General features: G+C 36.0%; 1 protein-coding gene across 5 annotated transcripts in view; it reads right to left on the bottom strand.

The window, feature by feature from the left end:
* DOCK4 (dedicator of cytokinesis 4) overlaps positions 1–25101 on the bottom strand; it is a 250323-nt gene that overhangs the window by 142243 nt on the left and 82979 nt on the right. For all 5 annotated transcript variants that reach the window (XM_035320881.1, XM_035320922.1, XM_035320890.1 and 2 more), the window contains exons 2-8: positions 22216–22299; positions 21206–21246; positions 18802–18857; positions 16782–16878; positions 12570–12718; positions 8115–8199; positions 6363–6514 (exon numbers count right to left, since the gene is read on the bottom strand). In XM_035320881.1, coding sequence (XP_035176772.1) covers positions 6363–6514; positions 8115–8199; positions 12570–12718; positions 16782–16878; positions 18802–18857; positions 21206–21246; positions 22216–22299 — 664 coding nt within the window. The remainder of the gene's footprint in view (positions 1–6362; positions 6515–8114; positions 8200–12569; positions 12719–16781; positions 16879–18801; positions 18858–21205; positions 21247–22215; positions 22300–25101) is intronic.

The raw sequence follows: 25101 nt of genomic DNA, 5'->3' as shown, positions 1-25101 counted from the left end.
GAAAAAGTATATGTTCATGTCCAAACACCTTTTTTAAGCATGAAGGCACACATTAAAAATAGTAAAATTATGTCAATATAGAAATACTCTGCAAAGTAATTAATCATAACTGTTTAATAACAATAAAGTCATAAATAAGCCTGTATTTTACTATTACATTATTAATACTCAACAGAATTGATGCTCCTGCAGACACAAACGTAATTAAAAAATTAATTTTTAAGAGAAAATTCCAGCAACAAAAAAATAAGGAGAAAAGTACTGTCCCCAACAAAAGCTAAGATTCCTATCAAGAGCAAGACAGTGATCACAAAAGAACATTTATCTCTATCTTACGAAATTTGACAGAAAAAAATTCTGTTGCCTAAAGTGTGTGTAAACTGGGTTCAAGTGATATATCACAGCTGCTCCCAATCTAGAGAAGTCTTTAGATAGGAAGTCTGAAGGTCAGACACTGCCTTCCCTCCCCCAGCATCATGCTCAATCTCTGTCACTATCTGATTTCTTCTCTGGGCAAGTCACTAATTCGTTTCTACATCACAATTTTCTCACATCTCACCTGAAAAGCTATTACCATCTAATTCTTCTACATGTTGGGAAGATCGTGAGCATTTCTCCATGCTGTTAAAATGAAAAATTATTTAAAATAATGTAGTTAGGATTTCAATTAATTTTATTTTCCTTAATTTTCATTTCATTTGATGCACTAAAAATACTAAGATACATCACCAAAATCAGAGTAATGATATTATGGTTTTACTCTTTTACTTAACAGGTGTCTGCCTAGAAATGCACTTGTAGATCACACGCAACCAGAAGACCAATTTCTCTTACATTGGAACATGTACACTGCCCACCACAACATAACAGACGAGTCACATAGACAATGCTTTCTTTATTTAAAAAAGAATTTCAATATATGCTTAAGCAACACTTACAAATTTGTGCATGCATTCATCATGTGGCTTTGATCTCCCTACTCTTTGCAAATATTTTAAGAGCAAATTCGGGGTACTTTTCTTTATGGATTCCACTCTGAGAGGCTAATCTCAAGCAGTCAGATAACTAATATTGAGTATCTATATCCCTTATGATTTCAGCAACAACTTTCTGAAACTTTATTGAGATCTGAAACAGTTGCATAGAAAACGAAAAAGAAATTGGATGGAATCAAGTCAAAATTACTTCAGGTTATGTAGGGCAGCTCTTTAATAAATACAGCTGATGGATTCTAAAGAGCTATTCAGAATGCCCTAACGTAGACCTAGACATATTATCAGCTGACTCACTTTCTCATCTTCACCGATTAAAACTCAACTAAAACAGTCTGTATGCTTAGCAGAAGCCTAGATATGTGATACACACAAAGACATTAAGTTTAGATGTCATCGGAGCTATATTCCAATCCTAAAGTCCATTTATTCACCATTACGCCTTCTAAAACTAAACAAAAAAGAAATGCTAAGAATTGGCATAAGTCTTAATCTTGGTATTTCACTCGTGACTACAGGAAGATACCTCCAATAACACAGATTCCAGAGTGTAAAGGCATCCCTTCCTCTTCTTTTCTAATGAACCACCAGCAAATAGAGAAAGAAAAAGTGATGAAGAAGCATATAGTAAATTTAAGGATAAAGTGTGCTGTGACCACTTTGGGCTTGTTTCTCTTAAAAAAAAAAAAAAAAAAAAAAAAAAAAAAGGTGTAGTGTAGCTGAAGAATGGAATTATATTAACAGGTTGGACTTTTCTTTAAGAAGACAAGAAGACAAAGACCCATGCTCAGTTTCTTCCTCTGTCTTCAAATATTCAGCCTTACATTTCCTATCTCTCAGAGAGTCTCAACTGTTTCATAAGCTACAGCAACCATCCTTAAAATATTGTATAAAGGGAATTACAATCATTAGCATTCTCCTTTTCCTCCTCTGGTTGTCTCTGCAAAGACAAACACAGTGTCTACAACTGAAGTGTTAGAATCCAGCCCTGCCAAGAACACATGTAGAACTTAGCTCCTATGCAAAACAGAGGGATCATGAGAATTAGATAAAAGTTGTGTGCTGATATTCAAGATCATAGCTTTCAATTTAATCAATTTAATATCTAAATTTTATTCTACTTTATACACCTATATTCTTTCAATCTGGTCTTTTCATGTCATTATGCTGTATTCTCTTATGAGGAATAATTCTAGCCCTGCTAAATCAAATTCAAGATCTGTTAGCACATTGTGCTTGCTGCTTGCAACTTGGTTTGACACAGTTGCTATGATATGCTTTTCTCAGAAAGAACCTATAACTATAGCAACAACAACAACAAAAAATGTTTCATTACCTTTCATTGTTCAATGCCAATATAAGTCTGGGCAGTTGTAGTTTTCACAGGCAATATTAACAACTTTACAATGGCCTAAGGGCAACCTTATTCTTGCACTTTAATATAAGGTTCAGCTATTAAACCAAACCTTCCCTACGTTATCAAGTACATTCCTTTTTCTTTTGGTTTTCATATGGTAACATGTTATCCACATTATTAATAAATTCAGATATTTTTAAATTAAAGGAAGAGGAAAATGAAACCCTTTCAAAGCATACTGCACTACAGTTGATCAGAAAAATCAATAGTTGCAAACACTGCAAAGTGACTATCACAAGATCAGATTGTTTTATCCATGTAAGTAAATGACATTCTCTTATCAGTAATGTTTAAACACTCAAAATGTAATGAAAATATTCTGTATAAATTCTACAGTGATATCCAGAGAGATTTATAATAATACATTATAAAATAATCTATATCACAATAAAATATCATTTATATGCTTTGGTTCCCTGCAGGCCAATAACATGAAGAAGCCAGGTGATCTGTGAGATGAAACATGATATATTCCTTTTTGAATGTAGTTACCTGCACTAGATCAGAGCATCCTACTCACAGTCTTTTTCTTGCACGAGTCTGGAGCTGGACTAGGAAAAGTGCTGCTACTCAAACTTCCTAAAGCCTTACTATTCCCTTTTGTATACATTTGCTCCACCTCAGTATCTACAATTGCATTTTTATTATAACCATGATGCTTGAACAAACATTTCTGCTCAAACAGCTTCACAGAATGTATGAAACTGAGAATAAAAAATATTATATTTTCCACAGTCTCAAAAAAGGTGCACAATCTATTTAAAAAAAAGAAAGAAAAAAACACAAACAGATAATATTGTTTCTATTACCCCAACAGTCTTTTAAAGCTGTTATTTCAACTGTATAAACCTGAGGTTATAAATAATGGAACAAGTATATAGAGTTCTTATGTTTGTCTGTTGATCCGATAAGAATATGAGTTAGCCTTAACGAACTATATCAGAACAGAAATTCTATCATTAAATCTCAATTCTGCTCTTTTTACTCTCTCCAAATGAACTCCTTCTCTAAGAGGCAACAAAGATCACCTGTTTTCTGTCAATTTACATCAGGCAGACAATGAAAACCAGATTAGAATCTACAGACAGACACATTTTTGGAGCAGTTGTACCTCTAAGCTTAACATTATGCGTTCCAACTGCCTCATTAAAACAAGCAGGATTACCCACCTAAGGGAAGCTTGGTATACATATAGTGCTTGCAAAACTGAAATTTGAGGTAAAAGGGAAAAAAGCCCAAAGAAACAAACCCTCAAAATTCTAATACCATAACCAACAAATTAAAGAAATACATAATAATTTAAGTATATTCATATATTTCTACTTTAATGAAGTATATTTCTATTTCAGAACATAAATTACCATTCCTTAAATTCATATGTGCTATTACCAAGAGTTTCATCTAGTATTTTCATTGCTTTTTTTCTAGTGGACTGTAAAGCCGTGACTTAGGAAATCAACAGGCGAATCACCCAGCAAGGTTGTGACAGACAGTAAGGTGTTGCTAAACACACCTTTTTGACCTGCTAATTTCTTCCAGAATTAGCAGAAGAGCGCGCACATCCAGGCTCCACGCTTTGCAGCTCACATCTCTGTCACTGCCAGTAGGCTTCGGCTTCATGGCAGGCTGTGAGCCGCAGCAGCTGAGGAGTGCACACACAGTCTCTTCTTACACATCGTCTCCTCCTGAGGGAGGATGTTTACTGCATGCGTGTATCAGCTGTAGCCAGGGCATAAAGACCTCTGAAATATCCTGCCAATTTGTACTGAATGAAAAATGTATCTCATACTGTATTGCTGTGTACGCAGTGCATACGCAAGACTTCAGACTTATTTATGTGCTCTACAAATAGCCAACTTTCTGAAATACAGAGTAGGGCTGGAAACTGTGGCCATGCATGGATTGAGCATGAGCACAAAAGCCTTTTAAGTCTGTGACAACATGGTAATGTCACTTGCAGATCCAGTCCACAAAGATCACCTGTCTCCAGCTTGGACACATCTGCATTCCAGCTCGCTCTACGATACAGAGTTACCTTGTATTTTAATTTGTTCTTGTGAAAACCCTCTCAGGTTCATTTTTTTTCAATGCATTGAGGGGATTCTTGTTTCCCGGCAGCGATTTTTGTTTTTCCTTTGTGGTAGAGGGGTGTGTGCATGTGTTTGTTTTACAGGTGGTAGTGAACTACCTTCACAAATATCACCTTGTCATTCCTCCCATGCTCTAGAAGGCAGTTTGGATTCATGACAACACGTTTCTTCAAGGTTTGTCAGTAATGGGATGAGGAAGTTCACACATAATAAAGCAGCTGCAAACAGACGCTGGAGTCAGAAATCAATAACTAAAGGTCAGATCACAGCAAGCATGTGACAAACAGCTCGAGAATTTGTGCTTTCATGTGAACGTGAAATCCAATCCATTTGCTTTCATACAACCACTACTGCCATAACCTTGTTTTCAGCAATCCATAACTCCCAAATTGTTTCTGTCAAGGTCTGAAGCTCTCTCCTAAATCCATCACCTGCTATGCCATTCACTGGAATGGACACAAAAGATGTGCCCTGATGCACATTTAATTCTCAGAAATGACAGCAAACTGTCTTTCAGTGACTAATGTCCAACGTGCAGGCCAGAATGAAGTGTCAGAACTTAGCAGCTAATATCCCAACAATAGTTACACTATTCCATTAACAATAAAAATCAATTTACTCAGTATGATCTTCCATCAAAGTAGGTAGCTATCTTGCACAACTGCAACGCAAACATCTTTTTGTCAAATTCAGCCCAATTCCACACGCACCCCAACCAAATTCGTATTGCCATATATACAAAAAGACAAGTAGTGCACAGTCATGACTGTATGCATTTAGAATAACACTTTTTACCCTATTAACAGGCTTAGAGCAGTAGCTTTTCTTTCTGTTTGTGTATTTGTGTGCTGTCTTATCTGAAGTATATTTTGTTTTGAATTCTAGTCTTTCATTTCTTCAGTGGCCAGCCTTAAAGCAGATGTTTGCTACCTCCAGTACACGTTCTTAATGTAGGTAGGAGACCAGAGAAGAATACACTAACAACCAGCAGCAAATTAGGAGTCGGAGCCTTCTGACCAGTCTTGCACCACCACAACACAAGCATTTGGTGTGGCATTGCTTATTCAGTCTTCCTGAAATATTCAGAAGGTTTTCATACAAAAGGTTCTTCCACTAACTCTGCTCTCCCCCTGTGCTCGTATTTACAAAGTACATCATGGTTTCTGCTCTTGTCCTCTCTCTTGGCCAGAAACATGCTGGGAATAGAAATAACTACTGATCATTTTAAAGTTAAAGTGTTGTCAGGGCTTGCACAGAATTTCAGCTCTAGGACAAACAGAAGATGAATGGTTCCAGGATCAACTCCCCCCCCCAAAAAAAAACAAAAAAAAACAGAAGCCAAACAAACTCTAAATAGATGTGAGACCAGTTTTGACTGCTTCATTTAAGAGCATGCACCTTGGTCTCCTATTATAAAGGGATTTATAATTCACGAAGCTCTCCAGTCTGAAGTATCTAGGAGAATTCATTTTATAAATATTACAGAGCAAGCAACAGTTCTAAGTTCTGAATGTGCTCTGATTAGGAGAAAGGAAAATAGAGATACTGAAAAAAGACCTTTGGGTCACAGAATTAATATTCACTCTGTATGCATCTATGTTCCCACTCAAGCAAAACAAACTGGGAATGGAAATAAGTATACAACATGGAGAAAAATAAATTATTTACATCTACAATGATACTGCCAAATATTAACTATAGGAACTAAATTATAAAAGAAAGAAAAAATAAAATAAAAATCCTGAATCAAGAGTAGCTTTCGCTTGTTTCTAAATGTTAAATTTGTCACCAGAGTTGAAAGAGACAGTACACATTGACAACATTTATGTAAGATCAATAACCCAGCAAAAAGTCATGTGCTACCTGATGGGCCGATTTTCTTTACTATCAAAGAGTGAGAAGATTACTTCCAGTTCCTCGCCCAGGTTGGAGCACATCAGACTCTTCATCTGAACAAAAAGGTGGTGGCTGCTGGCCGGTACTGGTGTGTCTTTTTTTCGATGACGATGCTCCATCTAAAAATAGCACAAAAAACACAGTAGTCAGTTTCAATTGTAAAAATGTCAAAATAAAAAGAGGTTGAAAACATAATACTGAACTATTTTCTTATTCCCAATATTTAAGCTTTTAATTCAGTATTAGTTTGCAATAGGGTTTTGTTATTTTCATTTTTTTCCTTGTCTGAGAAGAAGAAAGGCAAGAGATTTTCCAGTGTTACACTGCATCATAATTATCACTGGGATACAACAGTAACCTCTACAAGATTACCTTTTTTGTGTTCTGAGAATTTCAAGCCATTTTAAACCTCTGTTGTAAACCTACAGGGTTGTTATTTCATAGCTAGCTTAAATAGTTAATGATCTGATATTCTTGTATTCAAATATACAAAAATGCTTTTGCAAAAGACTTAACAGAAGTATTTTAAAATGGAAAAAAATCACTCCATTATTTTCTAATATTTGACAGACTTGTGTTGAGGCTACTAAGCTCTCAATTCGACTTTCCTGTTTATACCTTCACCATTTTAACCATCAATTTCTCTCTTACACTGTACCAAAACCAATTTAAAATCAGCAATCTTTCTAAGTTACTTAGCCTTCAAATTGAGGTTATCCTGTGCCTTTTTCTTTCTCTTTATTTTTGAAAGTGCACTCCACGAGTTTCATCATTAATTTTCTGCGTTATTCTTCCTCTGTATGTTTCTTCTTATGTTTAATGGTTTCTTACTGTATTTCATCTAGTGCTTCAACTAGATTCTGTAAGATTACATATGACTGCACCTGCCCAAAGGTATACTTAGTCTAGTGTGAATATATAACTGACAGTACAAGTCATCAAAATAAGTCATTAAAAATATTAAACGTGTAATTTCAGCTCCACAGCAAATTACCACAATTAATTTTCTTCTTTATTCCATATTCTATATTAAATACATGGGTTACCGTAAATAAAATTTAATTTAAATAAATGGTTAGTTGTAAGCGAATAGGGCTCAGGATTCTATTACTGTAACAGCTGTAGCCCAGCCAAAGCCCACAGAAATGAACTGGCATGTTTTCTTACACCCCACTGGAGATTAAATCTGAATAAAAAATATCAGTACAATTTCATCAGTAAGCCAGTATGGGCTTTGATGCCCAAAGGAGAGCTTTTCTACACAGTTAAACTGCTATTCACATTGATATATTAGAAGAGATCAACAGGCCAGTAAGATTATTCGTGACAACGCTTGTACCACAGGTGCATTATTATATTTCCACTAATCTTATCTAATGGGACTCATGGGTCAGTTAGAGTCTCATAAGCTTTTATCAATGATTAAATTCATGTAAGAACCCATAATTTTAATGATATATTAGAATACAAAACCTTCAACAAATAACATGTGGTATGTACATGTGTGCATGCAAACATCGTATCAAATCAAAGCATCTCATACAGAGGTGCAGCTGAAATAACTTTTAAAAAGAAATCTTCTTTCCTACAGCAAACCCTATTGCATTATAAAATTCCAGTGTATTTGAGCAAAAAAGTACTTTTGATTAAATAGAAGAAAGTTGCCATGAAAACGTCAGCTTGTAATTTGACAGCTCAGGAACTATTACGTTCACGTACCAGCCTGTAGAGCTCTGTAATGCTGATCTCTTCAGGATCCACCATAGCATATTCTTTTCTTGGAACTAAGTCAAGTCCCAGTTGTCTGTATGAGGAAAAGAGAAACAATGAAGTACTATAAGCACTAGAATAACAGCAAGTAGTTAGCCTCTACATACGAAGAGAAAATAAATCAGTAAATTTAACTCTTATCTTCTATTTCACATAAAGATTCCATCTAGCAAAGAAGGTATTAATTGGTACTCTACAGTTGTTAGCTGGCAGGGGGGTTGTTGTTTTTTATTTGTTTGTTTTTAGGTATTTTGGCTGTATCCACTGTTCATAAATGATGCCTCTCTTTTCTTTTCTTTTTTTTTTTTTTTTTTACATTAGCCAAATATGTTTTTCCACAATTTTAAACTCATTTTCACATCATGAACAATATAGAGTAGATATAGTCGTTTGTACTACTGTGGGCAGCATACAATGTGAATTGCACTAGTATTGTCATACTGAATGACAACAGTAGCAAAGAATACAAAAAGAAAACCCATAAACGTCAAAATATCAGTGTATTTTTAATTTGGATGGGAAGGCATCAAAGCTGCTTGGCAGCATACCCTGAATGAAATAATGAAATACACTCCAGTCAACAGGAATCAAACTTATTTTCAGCACAGCAGCAAGCAATAAGGATTAAGAACACACATGGGGGAGTAGGTAGTCATGATGAATTTAGAAAAACTTGAAAGATTAGAAAGTTGAAAAAATTTATGTTTTTAAAGAGGGGGAACTGATGACTTCAGTATTCATCACAATTCTGAGCAGATAGTTCTTCCGCTGTGTTAGGTGTTTAGGCTTTCAGATAGCAGTACTTTCAGGACCCCCTGAAATTCAATTAATCCTACTACTGAATATTTCAGCATTTAATCAGTTTAACTGAAAAAAAAAAAAAAAAGCTAAAGAAAAGATTTTGGAAACAGCACCCAACTGCCAAAATGTATTCTAACCTTATCAAATAGCTTACTAGTCATTACCTACTTGAAATATGCTCAGGAGTTGATGCAAAATTTTCAAAAATTGTTGGAGAATGAATTTACGGTACTGGTCTCGTAGAAATGGAATAGAACAGAATACAAGCAGGGATGGATCTAAAGTGATCCATCTGTCTTTGGGTTGAAAAGTTGCAAAGAAATTAGACTGAAATTAACACCTTTTAGAAAGAAGTAGACAGGAGAACCTTACGTGTTTATGTAACATGAGCTTTAATTGTATACAGTGGCTGCACTCAGATTTTTTTTTTGTTTTTAAGATCTGTACTTCAGATGTTAAATGCTTTATCACAGTGCAGAAAGCTTTCAATAAGCACATATAAATTGTATCACTTTCACTCATGCTGACTGCAAGTAAACACGACTTCATTAGGCAAAACTATATACTTAGAGCTCATTAAGTGATTTTTTTTATTAAGATTTACACAAGCCAAAATTGCATTTTGGACAGTCTTTTGTGGCACTCCTGCTGTGTGTTTAATAGTTTCTCTCAAGGGTTTTGAATAACAACTTCATCTTGTATTTCAACAATAAAGTCCTGTTCATCTACTTAAATGCTGTGGAAATTGAATTCTTAAGTAAAGAAAATAAAAAACGTATTAAAAAAATCAGAATATCCTTTATTTTATAAAGGAGATCTTAAGACTGAAATAACTATAAGGCTGTTTCATGAATAGTTAAGGAAAAAAAATGCTACATTAGGAAGCTAAAGCACATCAAAAATGACTTAGGAGATGACCAATAAAAGGTGATGTCCAGTAAAACCAGGCGTAGCACTTGTTCTGCTATTTACTACAATAAATCATAGAATAGAATATTCTGAGTTGGAAGGGACCCTTAAGGATCATCAAGTCCAACTCTTGACACCGCACAGGTCTACCCAAAAGTTCAGACCATGTGACTAAGTGCACAGTCCAATCTCTTCTTAAATTCAGACAGGCTCGGTGCAGTGACAACTTCCCTGGGGAGCCTGTTCCAGTGTGCAACCACCCTCTCTGTGAAGAACCCCCTTCTGATGTCAAGCCTAAATTTCCCCTGCCTCAGCTTAACCCTGTTCCCGCGGGTCCTGTCACTGGTGTTAATGGAGAAAAGGTCTCCTGTCTCTCGACACCCCCTTACGAGGAAGTTGTAGACTGTGATGAGGTCTCCTCTCAGCCTCCTCTTCTCCGGGCTGAACAGGCCCAGTGACCTCAGCCGTTCTTTGAATACAAAGAACACACTCGATTAAAAGAAAACAACATAATGAGAAGTATCCATGGCATCTGCATAATGGATACAACTCTGACACCAACACGATTTTGTGCAAAGAGTTTATATTGCCAATACACAAAATCATGGGCTCAAACACATTTCATAGGCAACACATTTGAATTCAGAGAACTTGTTCAGGAAGTATTGCACTAGTCTTCCCACTTGCAAACTTAGAAAGCTGAGAAAAGACCAAGTCTCGCTACCTTGTCCCATCTGAAGCAGAGATTTTTGAAAGCAATTACAGTCACTTATGTTTTTGCCTCAAATTTGCATCGACTTATAGCTTTCAAGCATGTTTTGAGTCTCCAGCACTTCAATGAATTCCTCTTCCTGAAGAAGCTTAATTTTGCTCTATGTGGTCCCCCAAAACAATCTGGTTACTTTCAGAACAGAATAATGGATGCTGATGATACCTTTTCCCTAAAGAGACTGAGGAGGGAAAAGAAAGCAAACCGGGATCCTTTTAAAATTCATGCATCCTGGCTGACTCCACATCACTGGTTCAAATCCAGCCCAGGTTTCATGGCTGGGTTAAGGCTTCAGAGGACAGATGCTCATATCATAAAATCCACCTCTGCAACCCCTTCTGTAGCTACTGCAGTAAACACTTGCAAAATTCAGAATTAAAGGACTGGTCTAAGAAGAGTTATCAGCCTGTATCACATTATCAGCCCGTTCTGGTACAATAGCTACAATTTCAATAGCGTAGGATTTTAATCTGTGAGATTAGTTTACTTGTATGTTTTAGTTTAACTAGTTTTCCAAAGTCACATTTGTTTTCTTTGAAGATGATCACAGAAGTCAAACGTTTTTGTTATTTTCATGGACACACAAAATGCCATTCTTACTGATGTTAATGGCTCAGTGTAGTTCAGTGTGAGGGAAAAGGGAGACTCCTACAACTCCTGGTCTAAGCACTGATCTTACACCTGCCCTTCCTTTCACAGATGCCTAGCAAAGTAGGTAGAAATGCCTCAGTGAGGGGACAGTTGAAGTACATGTAAGCAACTGGCCTTATGGACTTCCAAAAATTCAAGCTGCACACTGTTACTAGAAAGGAGGCACTACAAAACAAGTTTTATACAACAGAACCAAAATTTACTTTCTCTGGAGTCTCATCTGGTCTCAGATTTCTAAGCTCAAAGCAAAATCAGTAGCAAAAGTGAAGCATGCCACTGTCACCAGTATAAGCACATTTCATCTTTCATTTTCCATACTACTCAGCTGCTAAACGCTGCCCCAGCCAGCCTAAGCTGGCACTTCTTTAAGAAAGAATCACAAGAGCCTGATGCCTCTCTGTTACAGGAGCAGAGGCTCAAGCTAGTTTTGACTCTCATTGCAAATGCCAATGCAGTGTTAATCTGTGCTACTGTTTTCACCAGTAATACTGGATTCAAGAGTAGCCCGTTGTACTTATTTTCCCCATGGGTGATGTACCAGGAATAGAGATGAGCTTATTGGCCTTTCAAACTACACCAGATAATAGTAAGATCGGTGAAAGCAACACTCGGAAAATGATTTAGAAATCACTTTCAACATCACGCATTACGATAGCAATTCTCTATCCTTAGAACTCTTTATGCTGTCAGACATTTAGTAATACTGAAGAGAGATTATTTGAAGTAGCAGGGGTTTAAGACAAAAACATGAAAATTTCTTGCTTTGAAAGAGTAAGAGAATATAGCTTGAGTTAGCTCTTTTTATTAGTTACTCAGATAAAAGAGAAGCACAGCACACTATCAAGAAGAATGTTGGGGATGCTTAAGTAGAAACTGAATCATGTGAACAAATCAAAGAGAAATTAGCATCAGCCAATATAATTTCAGTTAACATAACAGAGCTATGCTAAACTGTGCCACAAGAGAATCTGGTCGGGTGTGTTTTTGAAAGACTTGAAGGGAAGCTGCAGACGTTTCAATGCAATTTTCTTGCAGATAGTACCACTGCTACATAAAATAAACTGCAGCAAGTATATTCCTTTAGTGAAAGGAAAAAGTAAAGGTGTAAGTCATTTTTCACTGTTAAAACATAGCTGACAGTAAAATGGAGAAAATTCGTAAAAAAAGGTGACATCTGTCAGAAATTTGTTCCTTATTTCAACACTCTATAATGAGCCCAAAACTGATATTACAATTACATTACATCATTTTCTTCTGTTACTGTATTTACTCACTCATTGCCCCAGTCCAGACGAGCAGTGATGTGTCGCTTCACATCCTTCATTCGATCATGGGTGAGGTGGCCTACAAGGACCTGCCTTCGGAGGTCCAGGATTTCATTCATTATATGCCACAGTCGGTGAAAGAGATCCCCCTCATTTCTCTGTGAGATAAAGAAAGAATTGCATCTTCATCACCTTGCATAAACTTACAATCCTAACGAATACAGCTGTGGTGTGAAACTCAAGAAAACTCCTTCCTTATTCACCTTGTTAGTCCCAATCCTTTGTCTCCCCATTATAGTATGACCTCTTTACCTGCGTGTATGCGTGCATAAAATCATCTCAGAGCTTACCACAGACCAATTTCTTAAGCCTAATATGTTACGCAGTCTAATTTATGTGAGCGATACAGCAAAGGTTCAACAAAAAATTGCTGCATGTTACAGCACTGCTTTATTCCAAGAGCAGCACTGTGTTGTTGTCTCATCAAAACTGAACATGTGATCTGTGACTATTTCAGCTCACACACATATTGGGATCAAAGCTCCTTGCATTCAAACTCTGAACTACACAACATTAATGTTCTTTTAACTTCTTCTTACAGGGACATACAGGCACATGCCATGGTCTTTATGTAAATAAATAGTATCCTGTAGACAGAAATCTCTTCCAGACAGTTCTGCTTCATCTAACTGTGAAACAGACAAAATTATGTGAATATGAATAAACCACATCCTCCTACTCTAATTATATTCCAGTTAAGGACATAAGACATTTCCCATAATGGTTTCCTTCCAAACAGCAGAAGTTCTTTTAACTCTTCCTTCACTGACTGTAGGTAGTTTTAATTAATATCATTTTCTAAGAAAATTCAGCTTGAGGAAGCTGTTGCAACATCTGTTAAATGGTACATCACACAGACTGAAAAAAAAAAAAATATCAAAAAAAACAGTTATGTTTTTTTGTTATGCATACTCTTGCCAAAAAGAAAAAAAAAAAAACAACCAACCAAAAACCCTCATTTCCCTTTTATTTCTTCCTATGAAAAGGACAACATAAAAATGAAATTCAACTACTTCTGCTGCATAATTGACATGAAAAGCTAAAATTCACTTAGAAGCAGCATTACTCTCTGTCAATAAATGTAATATTCCAAGGGCTCTGACAAACTCTGCTGTTTGACAAATTTGCTCTTTTTATTTCATATTCATTCACTTCACAAGCTCACTAAAGTGGGCATTGATTTATTATTTCTTTTGGCTGTCTGGAAAAACAAAATCAGTGTATTTTGAATACACAATAATAACACCAGTGAAGAAAAAAGGAATTGGCTTCAGTAAGAAAAACAGGGATATGTGACCTTTATAAGTAAAACAAAACCAAAAAAAAAAAAGTAAAAAAATGACGAGACTTTATGGGAATGCTATAGAGAACTAGGCTGACAGCATGTGCTCATGGTTTTCCATCAGATAAAAATTTCATTTTTCAGTAATAAAAATAAACAAATCCAATAACCACTAATTCAGGTGCATCTTTGTTTTCAGTATCCGATAACAAGCTCTACTGAAGTAAATTATTCAGCTGAATACAAAAGACATGTTAGTATTTAACAACACCATTAAGCTCAAAATAACATTTTCAAGACAGCATCCTTTTTTCCAAAGGTTTAGAATTTGTCTAAGTTGTTTGCATCTCAAAGTGCTGAGTGGCTCTGCAAGCAAATGCATGTGCTTTACAGATACAGTTACCTACAGAAGCAGATCAAGGATTTGCTCCTTTTGCACTTGCTAATATATAAGTACGTAAAGCAATCACACTTGGATATGCTTCAGACACTTGAGAAAACTACTTCCCATTGTAATCTAGAGAACTTTCAATCATGCTTTGAAGCTCATCTCAAGGAACAGTTCACACTGCTTAATTACAATTTCACTGACAAGTCTAAATTGACACTGAATAACTTAGAATCCAACAGAAACAAATACAGGATTTTGTAGATTCTTGTACAAAAACTTTCACTAAACGTAAGTAGCAATTGTACCCATTGCAGGTTTCAGAACGGTCACCTGGTTCTGAATAGCCTCTCCGAACACATTCCCTACAATCATCTCCAAAAAAGGAGCAAACTGGTTACTTCTGGACCATCCTGAATTATATGAGCCACACTTGTAGCTGGTTTTTGCATAGCAGAAGCCCTTTTTTTAGCGGAAATGGAGATAACAGGAAAGCTTCTCACAATTTAAGTCATAGTTATCAACTAAGCAATGAGTTAAGACCAGGAGTTGGAGGTTTTAACTATGGGGAAATGCAAAGAGACCATGGAAATGCAAAGACACACGTTTTGATTACATTTGGTGCGTGCACATTGTGTCAAGTCCAAACCATGGTTTGGTTTTAATGTAGCAGATTAGGAGGTCAAATGTTAAGAACCGAAGACAATCACAATGCAAATCACCGTGTAAAACAAGCTTTAATGGGGGCAGCACTTTGAATATTTTAGTTAAACCTTTAAAGATAATTCCAATGTCAAGTGAAAGTTTTTTTTAAAAAAAAAAAGCTGTGAAGAGATGAAATAGAAGTAGGTATGGAAAAAGGAAACTGATACCAATTATTATGAGTTAGATTATATGCATTAAAAAAAAAGAGAGAGAAGATGCAGAATGGTCAGAGAAGGCTAAATCTCAGTCAGAATAGATAGATTAAGTGGATTTCTTTCTGTGTGTTATAAGTATACCGATAATTTCTACCCATGGTGGCAGACAATTAAGAGATGCAAATGGTAGAATATTTCACAATGAAAAATTCCCCTTATAGAGCGACATTCTGTAGGGAGTCGTATTGGAACTACATAGTATGAATCAAATATAAAAAATGTATACATAACAAGAAATGAAAGAACAAGGGAAAGTATACATTAATTGCCACAAAGCACCTTCAGTGCGATTTAACTCAAGCAAGTAGAAGAAACAAACTGGTCTGAAGACATCAGGAAGAGAGAGAAAGGACCAGACCCACAAAACACCCAGACAAGGAAAACGAGAATTGTGAGAAGTGGGACTTTTGCTTAAGGCTGATGAAGTGTGAGTCAAAGTAATAAGACAGAAACCATTTATAAAGTGTGTAGCAGGTAAGTCCAAAGTCTGTTTATCACTGTTAATCAAGAACAGCTCCCTGCCTCCCTCATCAGTGAGTACTCAACAACTGGAATCCTTTGATCTCTGTCTCATATGCAAGAGATCCTTGTCAAATAACATGGACATGTCTTGGTGCTTGTGAACGTGTCAATGTAAGAGAGATCTTAGCGAGGTGGCAGTTGGTCTATTCTCCCACGTGCCTGGTGACAGGACGAGGGGGAATGGGCTAAAGTTGCACCAGGGGAGGTTTAGGTTGGATATTAGGAAGAACTTCTTTACTGAAATGGTTGTTAGTCACTGGAATAGGCTGCCCAGGGAAGTGGTTGAGTCACCATCCCTGGAGGTCTTTAAAAGACATTTAGATGTAGAGCTTAGGGATATGGTTTAGTGGAAGATTTGTTAGCGTTAGGTCACAGGTTGGACTTGGTGGTCTTGGAGGTCTCTTCCAACCTAGACTATTCTGTGATTCTGTTAAACACAAGAGAGAAATCTATGAGAAAGTGAGTATGAATCACAAATCAACTGGCTTAGAGATTTTCTGTAACTCACATTTTAATGTCACTTGAACAACAGCTTGTCCAAAACTACGTTTTTTTAAATATCTCATATTGTTTCTTAGTAAAGTTTTCTAAATCTTTTATTCTTTTTCCTTCTGTATGCGTATATGTATTTTGATCACTCGCCTGGGAAAAACATTCATCTACCCTCTATCAATACATTGGATCTGATAGGATATTCTATATATACAACATATATTGTACATTTACAATTGTATATACACAATGTCAAGAATTCTTCCATCTCATTTCTGAATTTTATCATTTTTGAAGTTATATTAAAACGAGGGAAAGCCTTTTTGACTTATTTACTGACTGGGTGAGCAGAAAACCATTAATGCCAAGTTTAAAAAAAGCATTGAAAAAATGAACAATTAAATAAATCCAAAGTGAGAAAAAAATACCAAATTGTCCGCTACCTTTAAACTTATTTTTTTCCCTTTCTTCCTCCAGCAAAAATATTTATATTTTATCAATGTGTCTGGTCTTTTGAGTAAATATTCAATCAAAGCAACATTATTCAGGGTACTTGCCACATAGAGTTGCTTCCACATTGTTCCCCAGTCTCTTAAAGTTGATGTCATTTCTGTAATAACAGAATCTTCTGTTGGAATAACCATTTCAAATTGTCTGTAATATGCAGAAGAACACATGATATTACACAAGCATTACAAATCACATTACAGTTACTAACATAAAGACTACCTCCTGCCAACATGTTTGTTAAACTAAACGGGAGTTCCTTCAACCCTCAAGACTTTTTACTTATACATTTTGTTTCATCCCCATGGGAAGTCTTGGTTCTGAAAAAGTCAAGGAAAGCATTTTACTATGAGATAAGCACATCAAACAGTACTTTTATGTCAAAGTAATTCCCATTGTTTTCAAAGGGATCTTGCTTAGACTGAAAACCAGTGACTGTTGCAACTCTTTTCTAATACATATGTTTAGAGAAATAAGAAAAAAAAGTCACTCCTTCGGCTGAAAGAGGATTTAAAAATCAAAATAAAAATTAGTACAGTGTGAGTGAGTTCTTGGCTATTCGATGCTGGCCAAGAAAAACCAGGCTGGCTTGGTCAAGACTGAAGTCTTAAGTACACCATCACTTTACACACCACTTTGTTCTCACACAGAGTACATTTCAAAGGTCTGCACTCATGCCTGGATATAATTTCTCTTTCTCATGATATAATTTCTCTTTTATGGAGTTAACATAAAAACATGAGAGCCCCCAGCCCTGATACACTGTAGAGTACAGAGCCTGAATGGGAAACACTGATTACAGAAGAAAATAGAAGCAACAAAGACTGAACTCCCTGAAAGCATTGTCATGGTTTCTGTTAACCAAAATTATTCCATCTTTAAGCTTTGTCATATTGTGACAGTTTACAGCAACTTTATTTCACTGAGCCTTCAGTTTTATCTATGATATGCTTTCGAAGCAAATATGATCCTAGGGCACAACAAACCATGGGTGGATTGAACTCCATAGCAAACAACATGGAGATCTCCAGAATGTGACTCCTATTTACACATATGTGAGTCTTTTTTTATATTTATTTAAATATATATAACAGTCTTTATGATTAATTTTTGCCAGTCATGAAACCTTTATCTTCTACACACTCATTCAAGCCCCCAAATTAAGGTCACCTACACCTGATGGTTCATTCTCCATCTAATTTGATGAGAAATGTCTTCATTTAAAGAAGTTTCAGATTGTCAGGTATCAATTCCCTATTAATACATCTAAACAAATGACACAATGTGAACGTTCTCAAGGTATGTAAACCTGGAAAAAGTTGTACTGAATTAGCATCACTGACAAATATTAAAGTGATACTTTCAAGGTAAGTATTATATCTCAAAAAAAAATAAAAATAATAATAATCACAGTTTCTTTTACTCAGAACATTTGTGTTTCAAAAAAAAAAAAATTAAAACTAATTTTAACCAATTGTTCCAATTTTATTAGCTCTTCTAAAAATGAAATGAGATCAGTCATTGTCAAGAATAAATAGTGGCTCTTCATCATCTCATCACCTGAAGGAAAGCATTAAGGGAGAGAACATCTCTCTTTTTTTTTACAGTGTTAATGAAATCTTTTGTTTTATCGATACATTATTTTAACAGCTTTTTGTAAAATGCCAGCTGTCTGCCATGGTACATCTGATGTCCTTAAAGAAAACAACTACTAATATTAAACAGCAGGTTAATAGCAAGCTTCTGTATAGAATAACTTCTAATTAAGGCAATAACTTTTCTTTTTTCAAGTCAAATTCAATGATGGGAAGCAGAAACGTGATCATTTTCTCTTTATTCTGATATTCTCAGTTGCACTCCATGTCTTCAGAGAATATACCACTCCAATTTCATGACCATGCAGGAGTATCTGGTTAGCTAAAGACAACCTTTTCAAATCCTGTGCCAGTAAGCTTGACTTGAGATATTATAACATAATCAAATAATATCTTCTCTATCGTACATGCAAAAGATCTTTGGTGTAAGTAACAGACCATGTTTAAATATTTGAATCCAGAACATTTCACCTACCCTTTGTTCTTAACACATGCATTTTTCAAGTGAATGTAGTTGGATGGAAATATACCCTGAAAAACAAAATAGGTTAGTTAAAAACAAACAAAAATCCCCCAAAATGAGTTTGGAGAGTAATCTTAAAGTACCATTTAATATGCAAACACATGCTGAATTAAAAGTCCTCTAAATAATTACCAACAAGCACACGCAGAAAAAGAATGCGATCTATACCCAGTACAGATCTAACGGAAATGAAAATGCCTTCAGCAGAGTTTTAATACTTCAGTATTTACGAATATTAGAAGATGAGTTTGTAGAACATGTAGAAGATTACTTATCCTAGATGATTTATTAATCATTTTCCACATATACAAGAAACTGACCATTTTTGTGAGGAAACATCTTATCAACAGGATCTCAAAAACAGTATAATACTGATTTGCAAAATAAATAAAGATAAATACACTTACATTCATAAATGAAGTTAACAAAGTCAAAATAAAGTTTTATTTGAGAGCTATTGTGCCACACAGTGCACCCGAAAGGTATGGTAGATGCCTACCAAAGAGCCACAGTGTCGAGACACAAGTGATCCTTTCTAGTTATTAAGGGCTCTCCACTGTTCTTGTGCATGAAAAGCATTGCCACAACACTCGTAGTGCTATTATATCACACTAACCTTCATAAATCATAGCACTAAGCAAAACGAAGTAATTAACCTTCCAACTTCTGACTCAGAAAATAATATGCTACAGCTAGCTACACAATGTAGTGAAGGAAAATACATGTATGTGCTCCATTATAAGCACAGCTACATACGGCTTTCCGTTGTGATGGTGCCCCTTTTTCTTATAACAGAAACCAGCTTTGGACCTTTGACAAAAATGCTATCTATGATGTATGTCAAGTGCCCTTGTGAATGCTCCTTCTCAGCAATGTGATGCAGCTCCGGAGAGATCTCCCAAGGGCAGCAAGATGTGCAGCCTTGGCATTTGTAATGATGTGCCAGAAAACAGGATATGCACCTGCAGTTACGGTAGACCAGCTGCCACAAATAATTTCTCTGAGTGTCCAAGCTGGCGAGATAACAGGGGAGGAATCTTGACGGTGCAATACCAACAATAAGCTGACTTACAGGGTGCTCTTATTTACTCTTGGAGAGACTCCCTTCAAAACTCCAATTAGGAAAACTGCATTCATTTCTACTATGAAAGTAGAAAATATATTTCTCAGTTCTCCACACATCAAGTCATGTTTAGAAAACCTATTCATAACTTCTATCAACACATTTGACAGACCACAAAGCAACAGTGACAGCAAGCATGTGGTGAGAATTGCAACAAAAGACACAGAAGATGCGATAACAAATCTCAACTGCTCCTGTCTTATAAATCAAATTGTAATATATATCAATGAGATCAAAGTAGTAAACATCGGATTAGACACTGTGGCTAAATTTATTGCTCACATTGACCTTCCAAATAAAGCAAAGCCAATTTATGTGAACACAGACTGCAGGTCTAGGGACAAAAGGCCTTGTATGATTGGAGCCCCTAGAAACTTTTGAGATTAATACATTATATGCCCTACTTTACAGCTGAAGGGGCTTAGAAATGAAGAGGGGGAAAAAATGAATAAGCTTACAGTGTGAGTTAAAGGAACAACAGCTTGATTTTTCTTCAATGACATTAATAAAACTAAAAATTCTAGTTCTGTGTGGATGGGAAAAAATGAAATAGTTTCCCATATGAAAAGCAAAGTCTTTACAATGATAGAGGCAGGTCAACAGGGGAGATTAAGAAAATAGGAAGACAATTAAGATAGGAAAAGCTTAGACACAGTCAAGATGAACAAATGCTGCAGAAAATAAATGTATGAATTTAATAATATTTCATGTCTGAATGCAACAAAAAAGAGTGGAATCTGGTTTAGAGTATTATCAACTATAATCCTATGAAAATTGAAGACTACACACCAAAGAAAAATAAAATGAATCACGTATTTTAGATGGAAATAGATATATTTTATTCAATTGATACACTGCATATGGCTCCTATATACTATCTGTCACCACTGGCTGTTCTAAATTAACACATAACATCAAGAAAATAGCCACAGTGTAATTAACTTTTCTAGCATTATTTATAATTTATACCCTCAATAGTCATTTCCCATTAACTTAGCCTCTAAAAATCAGAAATAAAAGAAAATTTGCCAGAGCCTCAGGTTTGTAAATGGTATCATCCGAATACACAGGAGCATTTCAGAAGTGTAATCCATGTCCAAATCTAATTCATGCAATATCAATAAAATACTTAACTTTAAAAGTAAATATCATATACTTACATGGAGACTATAAACTTTTATAAAGTAAATACATGTTTTTGCCAAAGAACGCAAAACTGAAATTGATCTTTACCTTAACATTGGGGTTTTTTAAGGCAAATCCTCTGTACCATCCTGTGGAGAAAGAACATTTTGTTTTTAAAAGTATGCAAATCATTTCCATATGTAAAACAGATTTAATTTTTCCGTTTTGGACGGATATGACTATTACACAGTGCTGGCAGACTGAACTCATTTAGAGGACTTTCTACATAATGAAAGGTATTTTGTTTAAACCAGCTCATATTCAGGTGACCTAATTCACGTGTATTTTCAGGAATTACTCTCTAAACCTGTTATCAACAAAAGGTCTAGTGCAAAAGGGGTAATGGTTTCCCATTAATTGTAAACATTTACAGATATTTTTTGGACTTCACAATCCGAATCTATCAAGCACATAACTATATAAGATTTATAATACACCCGATTCAAAATGATGAATCTTACGCCTTATGTAAGAAAATTTCTTACAGCGAGATTAATTGTATATAATCCCAACATGAAACCACAAAAATACCTACATAATCTTAAATGAACAAAAAATCATATTAACAGATAAACTTCAGGTGATGAAATAAGGGAACAGATTATGAAAAAATTGCAGCTTTATTTCTTTTATACTGGTAATGGTCATTTTCTAAAAACATATTAGTCTTCTCTAACTCAGAACAGAGGCAGAGGACAATTTTTACATTGCTGCTTTTAAACTTCTGACTTCAAATGAATACGAAAGTGTCCTGATGGCAGTCAGACTTCCCCAGGAAATACCCAGAAAGCAGAAGAATCCTAACGACAACTTCTTGCTCTTTTATCTTCTGTGAAGTTTTATTAAACAAGGAGATTAAATAAAAAAGATTAATTACAAATAAATTATGATAGGGATTAGAGCTCATTAGAACTGTGGAAAAAATGGAGACTGGAATTTGTTGTATTGTTGACTTTAAAAAAAATTGTTCATTTAAGAAAATAAATGAATAGTAACGGGGTCCAAATCAACAGTACAGGAGCCTTCATTACCACTGGAAGTCCAGCCTGTGAACTCACCATCACATTTCTCTAGTATCTGAACAGTGTCTCCAATCTCCAGTGATAGGCCATGGGGGACTGTCCCTCGAAAACCAGCTATTACTGAAAGAGACAGGAAGTTTAAATTACTAAGTTATAACTCAGGATTGTTCTTTAATAAAAACAGTATACTAACAGGGGTAGTTAAGTGTTAATACTGAAGCTGTACAAAGAACCAGAAGTTAAGCCACTGTTATGAGCAGAATATTTAAAACATAGAGTTTGGAAAATAAAATGAAACACTTACAGACATACTACGCATGAATGGAAAGCTTGTACTGGAGAAGGCTGCCAGCTAGTCTACTACCCATAACTACCCTCAAGGACAGAAACTGTTTTATTCCAAATGTTCCCACTAACACATAGCTGACCTCAGACGTCTGCAAACAGAAAGTGTCAATATTTTTATTGCCATCTGTACCAGCGACTTGTCACAAAAGGAAACACTTATTTCTCACAAGTTTAATGGATGCTGTAGACCCAACACTCCATATAATCCCAGCTGAGGAAATGGTTAGGGGGTGGGGAACAGTAAGGCACGCTACAAAGCAGGCTGTCTGTTGGAAACCTTCGGCATGCATTGCTCCCCCCAGCCTCGCTGGCCAGGGAAGCTGGGGCAGAAGCTGCACACGCAGACCTCCCGTGCTGGACACACCATGGGCCGCGGAAACAAAGCACCCACCAGGTCACACAGAGACTCTTCCTCATACTTAAAACAGTCACGAGTTAAATCTTATGTTGTTAGTGCTAGAAAAATAGCCAGCTGATGATACTGTTGTTGTTGTTGTTCAGAACCAATGTGTAATACTCGAAAGCCGCTCAAAGAGCTCACTCGTACATATGCTAAAAACTCATCAACGTGCCGGATAACAATTTGGCTACTCAGCCCTCTGCTTGTTGTACCTGAAATTCTGAATTAAAATGCTGCCTAACGCAGGCCATGACACCAAGCAATAGTGATCCTGATTCTCTGAACTGCAACATCATTCTGAAACCTATTTTTGAAGTTGAAGAGGAAAATGGATTTCTTCCAGTATCAGCGGGACGTGATGCAGAAAATCACTCAATGACCAAACAGACATCTTGCTGCTCTCAAACACCTATCAATCTAGGTAGGAAAACACAAATTTCACAGCAAAGTAAAAAAACGACCAAAAAAAAAACCCACCAACCAACCAAACAAAAACAACAAACAAAAACAGCTCGAATAAATCTTCATATGTAAAAGCAAAAAGGAACCCCCCTGGGTACAGCTGTGCATATCAAACAACTACTCTTCCACCAAGGGAAATGCAACATCTGGAGTGACAAAAATCCATTTTAGCAGCCCGTCGGCTGTCTGGAGTCTCCCCCACCACGGGCAGTGACTGCATTTGATCACAAGGCAATGTCAGCCACCCTCCTGCTCTTGTCACGATGCTCCTCAGAGGCAGCAATCAGCTGTCAGCAGCCACGAAAACTTAAAATTCCTTTGTGAATCTCTGCCAGAAAATTCCAGATTTTAGGAGTGAAACAACAGGATATGTTTTGTACTGTAGGACGATGCACACCACGACATGCAGCAGTTCAGGGAAAACACTTGATTTTGATGTTACAGCAATTTGGAAATGCAGTGTGAAATTTCTTTCATCAATAAGTGTAAATAATGACAACTGTGCAAATCTCCCATTGTGAATGTACATAGCTTAGGCATTTGTGGAAACAAAAGCTACCAAAAAAACCATTATCTCCCTTCGAGCTCTTTGAAGCACTATTCTTTTAACGTATCATCACAGAAATAAATTACTTCAGCTGTAAAATCAGCAGCAATTTCTAAGGAATTCTTCACACGCTGAGATACAAGTATTTAAAAGCACAAACCGAGTCTTGTCCTTGGATGTACGCACAACTTCCATTCGCCTTTGCTGGAACTGGATAGGTGCGTATCTTCCAGAATATTTCAAGAAGCGCTTCTGCTGTTTGGGAAGTTGTAAGACTAAACTTTATGCTCCTTGGAAATTCTCTAGACAAAACATTACCTCCTTTTCTAAAAGACAAAGAAGTACATTTTTGCCAAATCTTTCTTCAGAATTTGTCAGTCATTGCTGAATCACCACTGTTTGTAAACCACAGTCCTTATTTAACCCTTTGAAAAAAAGCCTGCCAGACTGTGTCTGAGTCAACCCAAGGAGTTTGATGTGACCACAACTTGCAGCACTACATTTTTCTGGTTCTTCCAAGGCACGTGTACTGAATAAGCTACATTCAGTTTAGTGCTACTCCTACTCTCCAGGTATTTATAGGGAAACAAAATACCCTAAGATAAGCATCCTGAAATAAGAAGAGCTGCTCCAGTTCTCCCATCGTGATCAAGTACACCATTTTTAGAGGGTTAGCCAATAGTAAGCATTTTTGCATCAAAAAAGTTTGTCTAAGAATTGAGTAATAAGAATTTTAATTAATTCTTACACAAATATCTAAATTGAAAGCAGCTTACTATGAGCAGATATCTTAAAAAAGTCAATAAAATATGTATCTGAATTCCCCTATGGCACAGGAATGACAAGTGTCATCTGGTCAGCTTTCCAGTCTGCTAGAGGTAAAAGTGAATTATGAAGTCTGCCAAAATAGCTCCTACAGAAGTACAGCAATTGAAACAGAATTAAAGAATTTGCAGAACTAGCATGCAAACAAAATCCTTGTGTCTTATTGTACTTGTGAGATGTCTTATTTTTAAATTCCACTTGGTAAAAAGAATGACTATTTTTTTCCTTAAGAGCCAGCATATCCTGTCACATCGTTATGATCCAACTTTGCTGTGCCATTCGGGTTTTATTACCTAGTTACTAGATCTGTTAAAGACTTTTTTTCTCTTTTTTTTTTTTT

Source organism: Oxyura jamaicensis, chromosome 1 (genome assembly GCF_011077185.1).
Source record: "Oxyura jamaicensis isolate SHBP4307 breed ruddy duck chromosome 1, BPBGC_Ojam_1.0, whole genome shotgun sequence".
Lineage (NCBI taxonomy): Eukaryota > Metazoa > Chordata > Aves > Anseriformes > Anatidae > Oxyura > Oxyura jamaicensis.
This window is presented reverse-complemented; position numbering and strand designations above follow the sequence as displayed.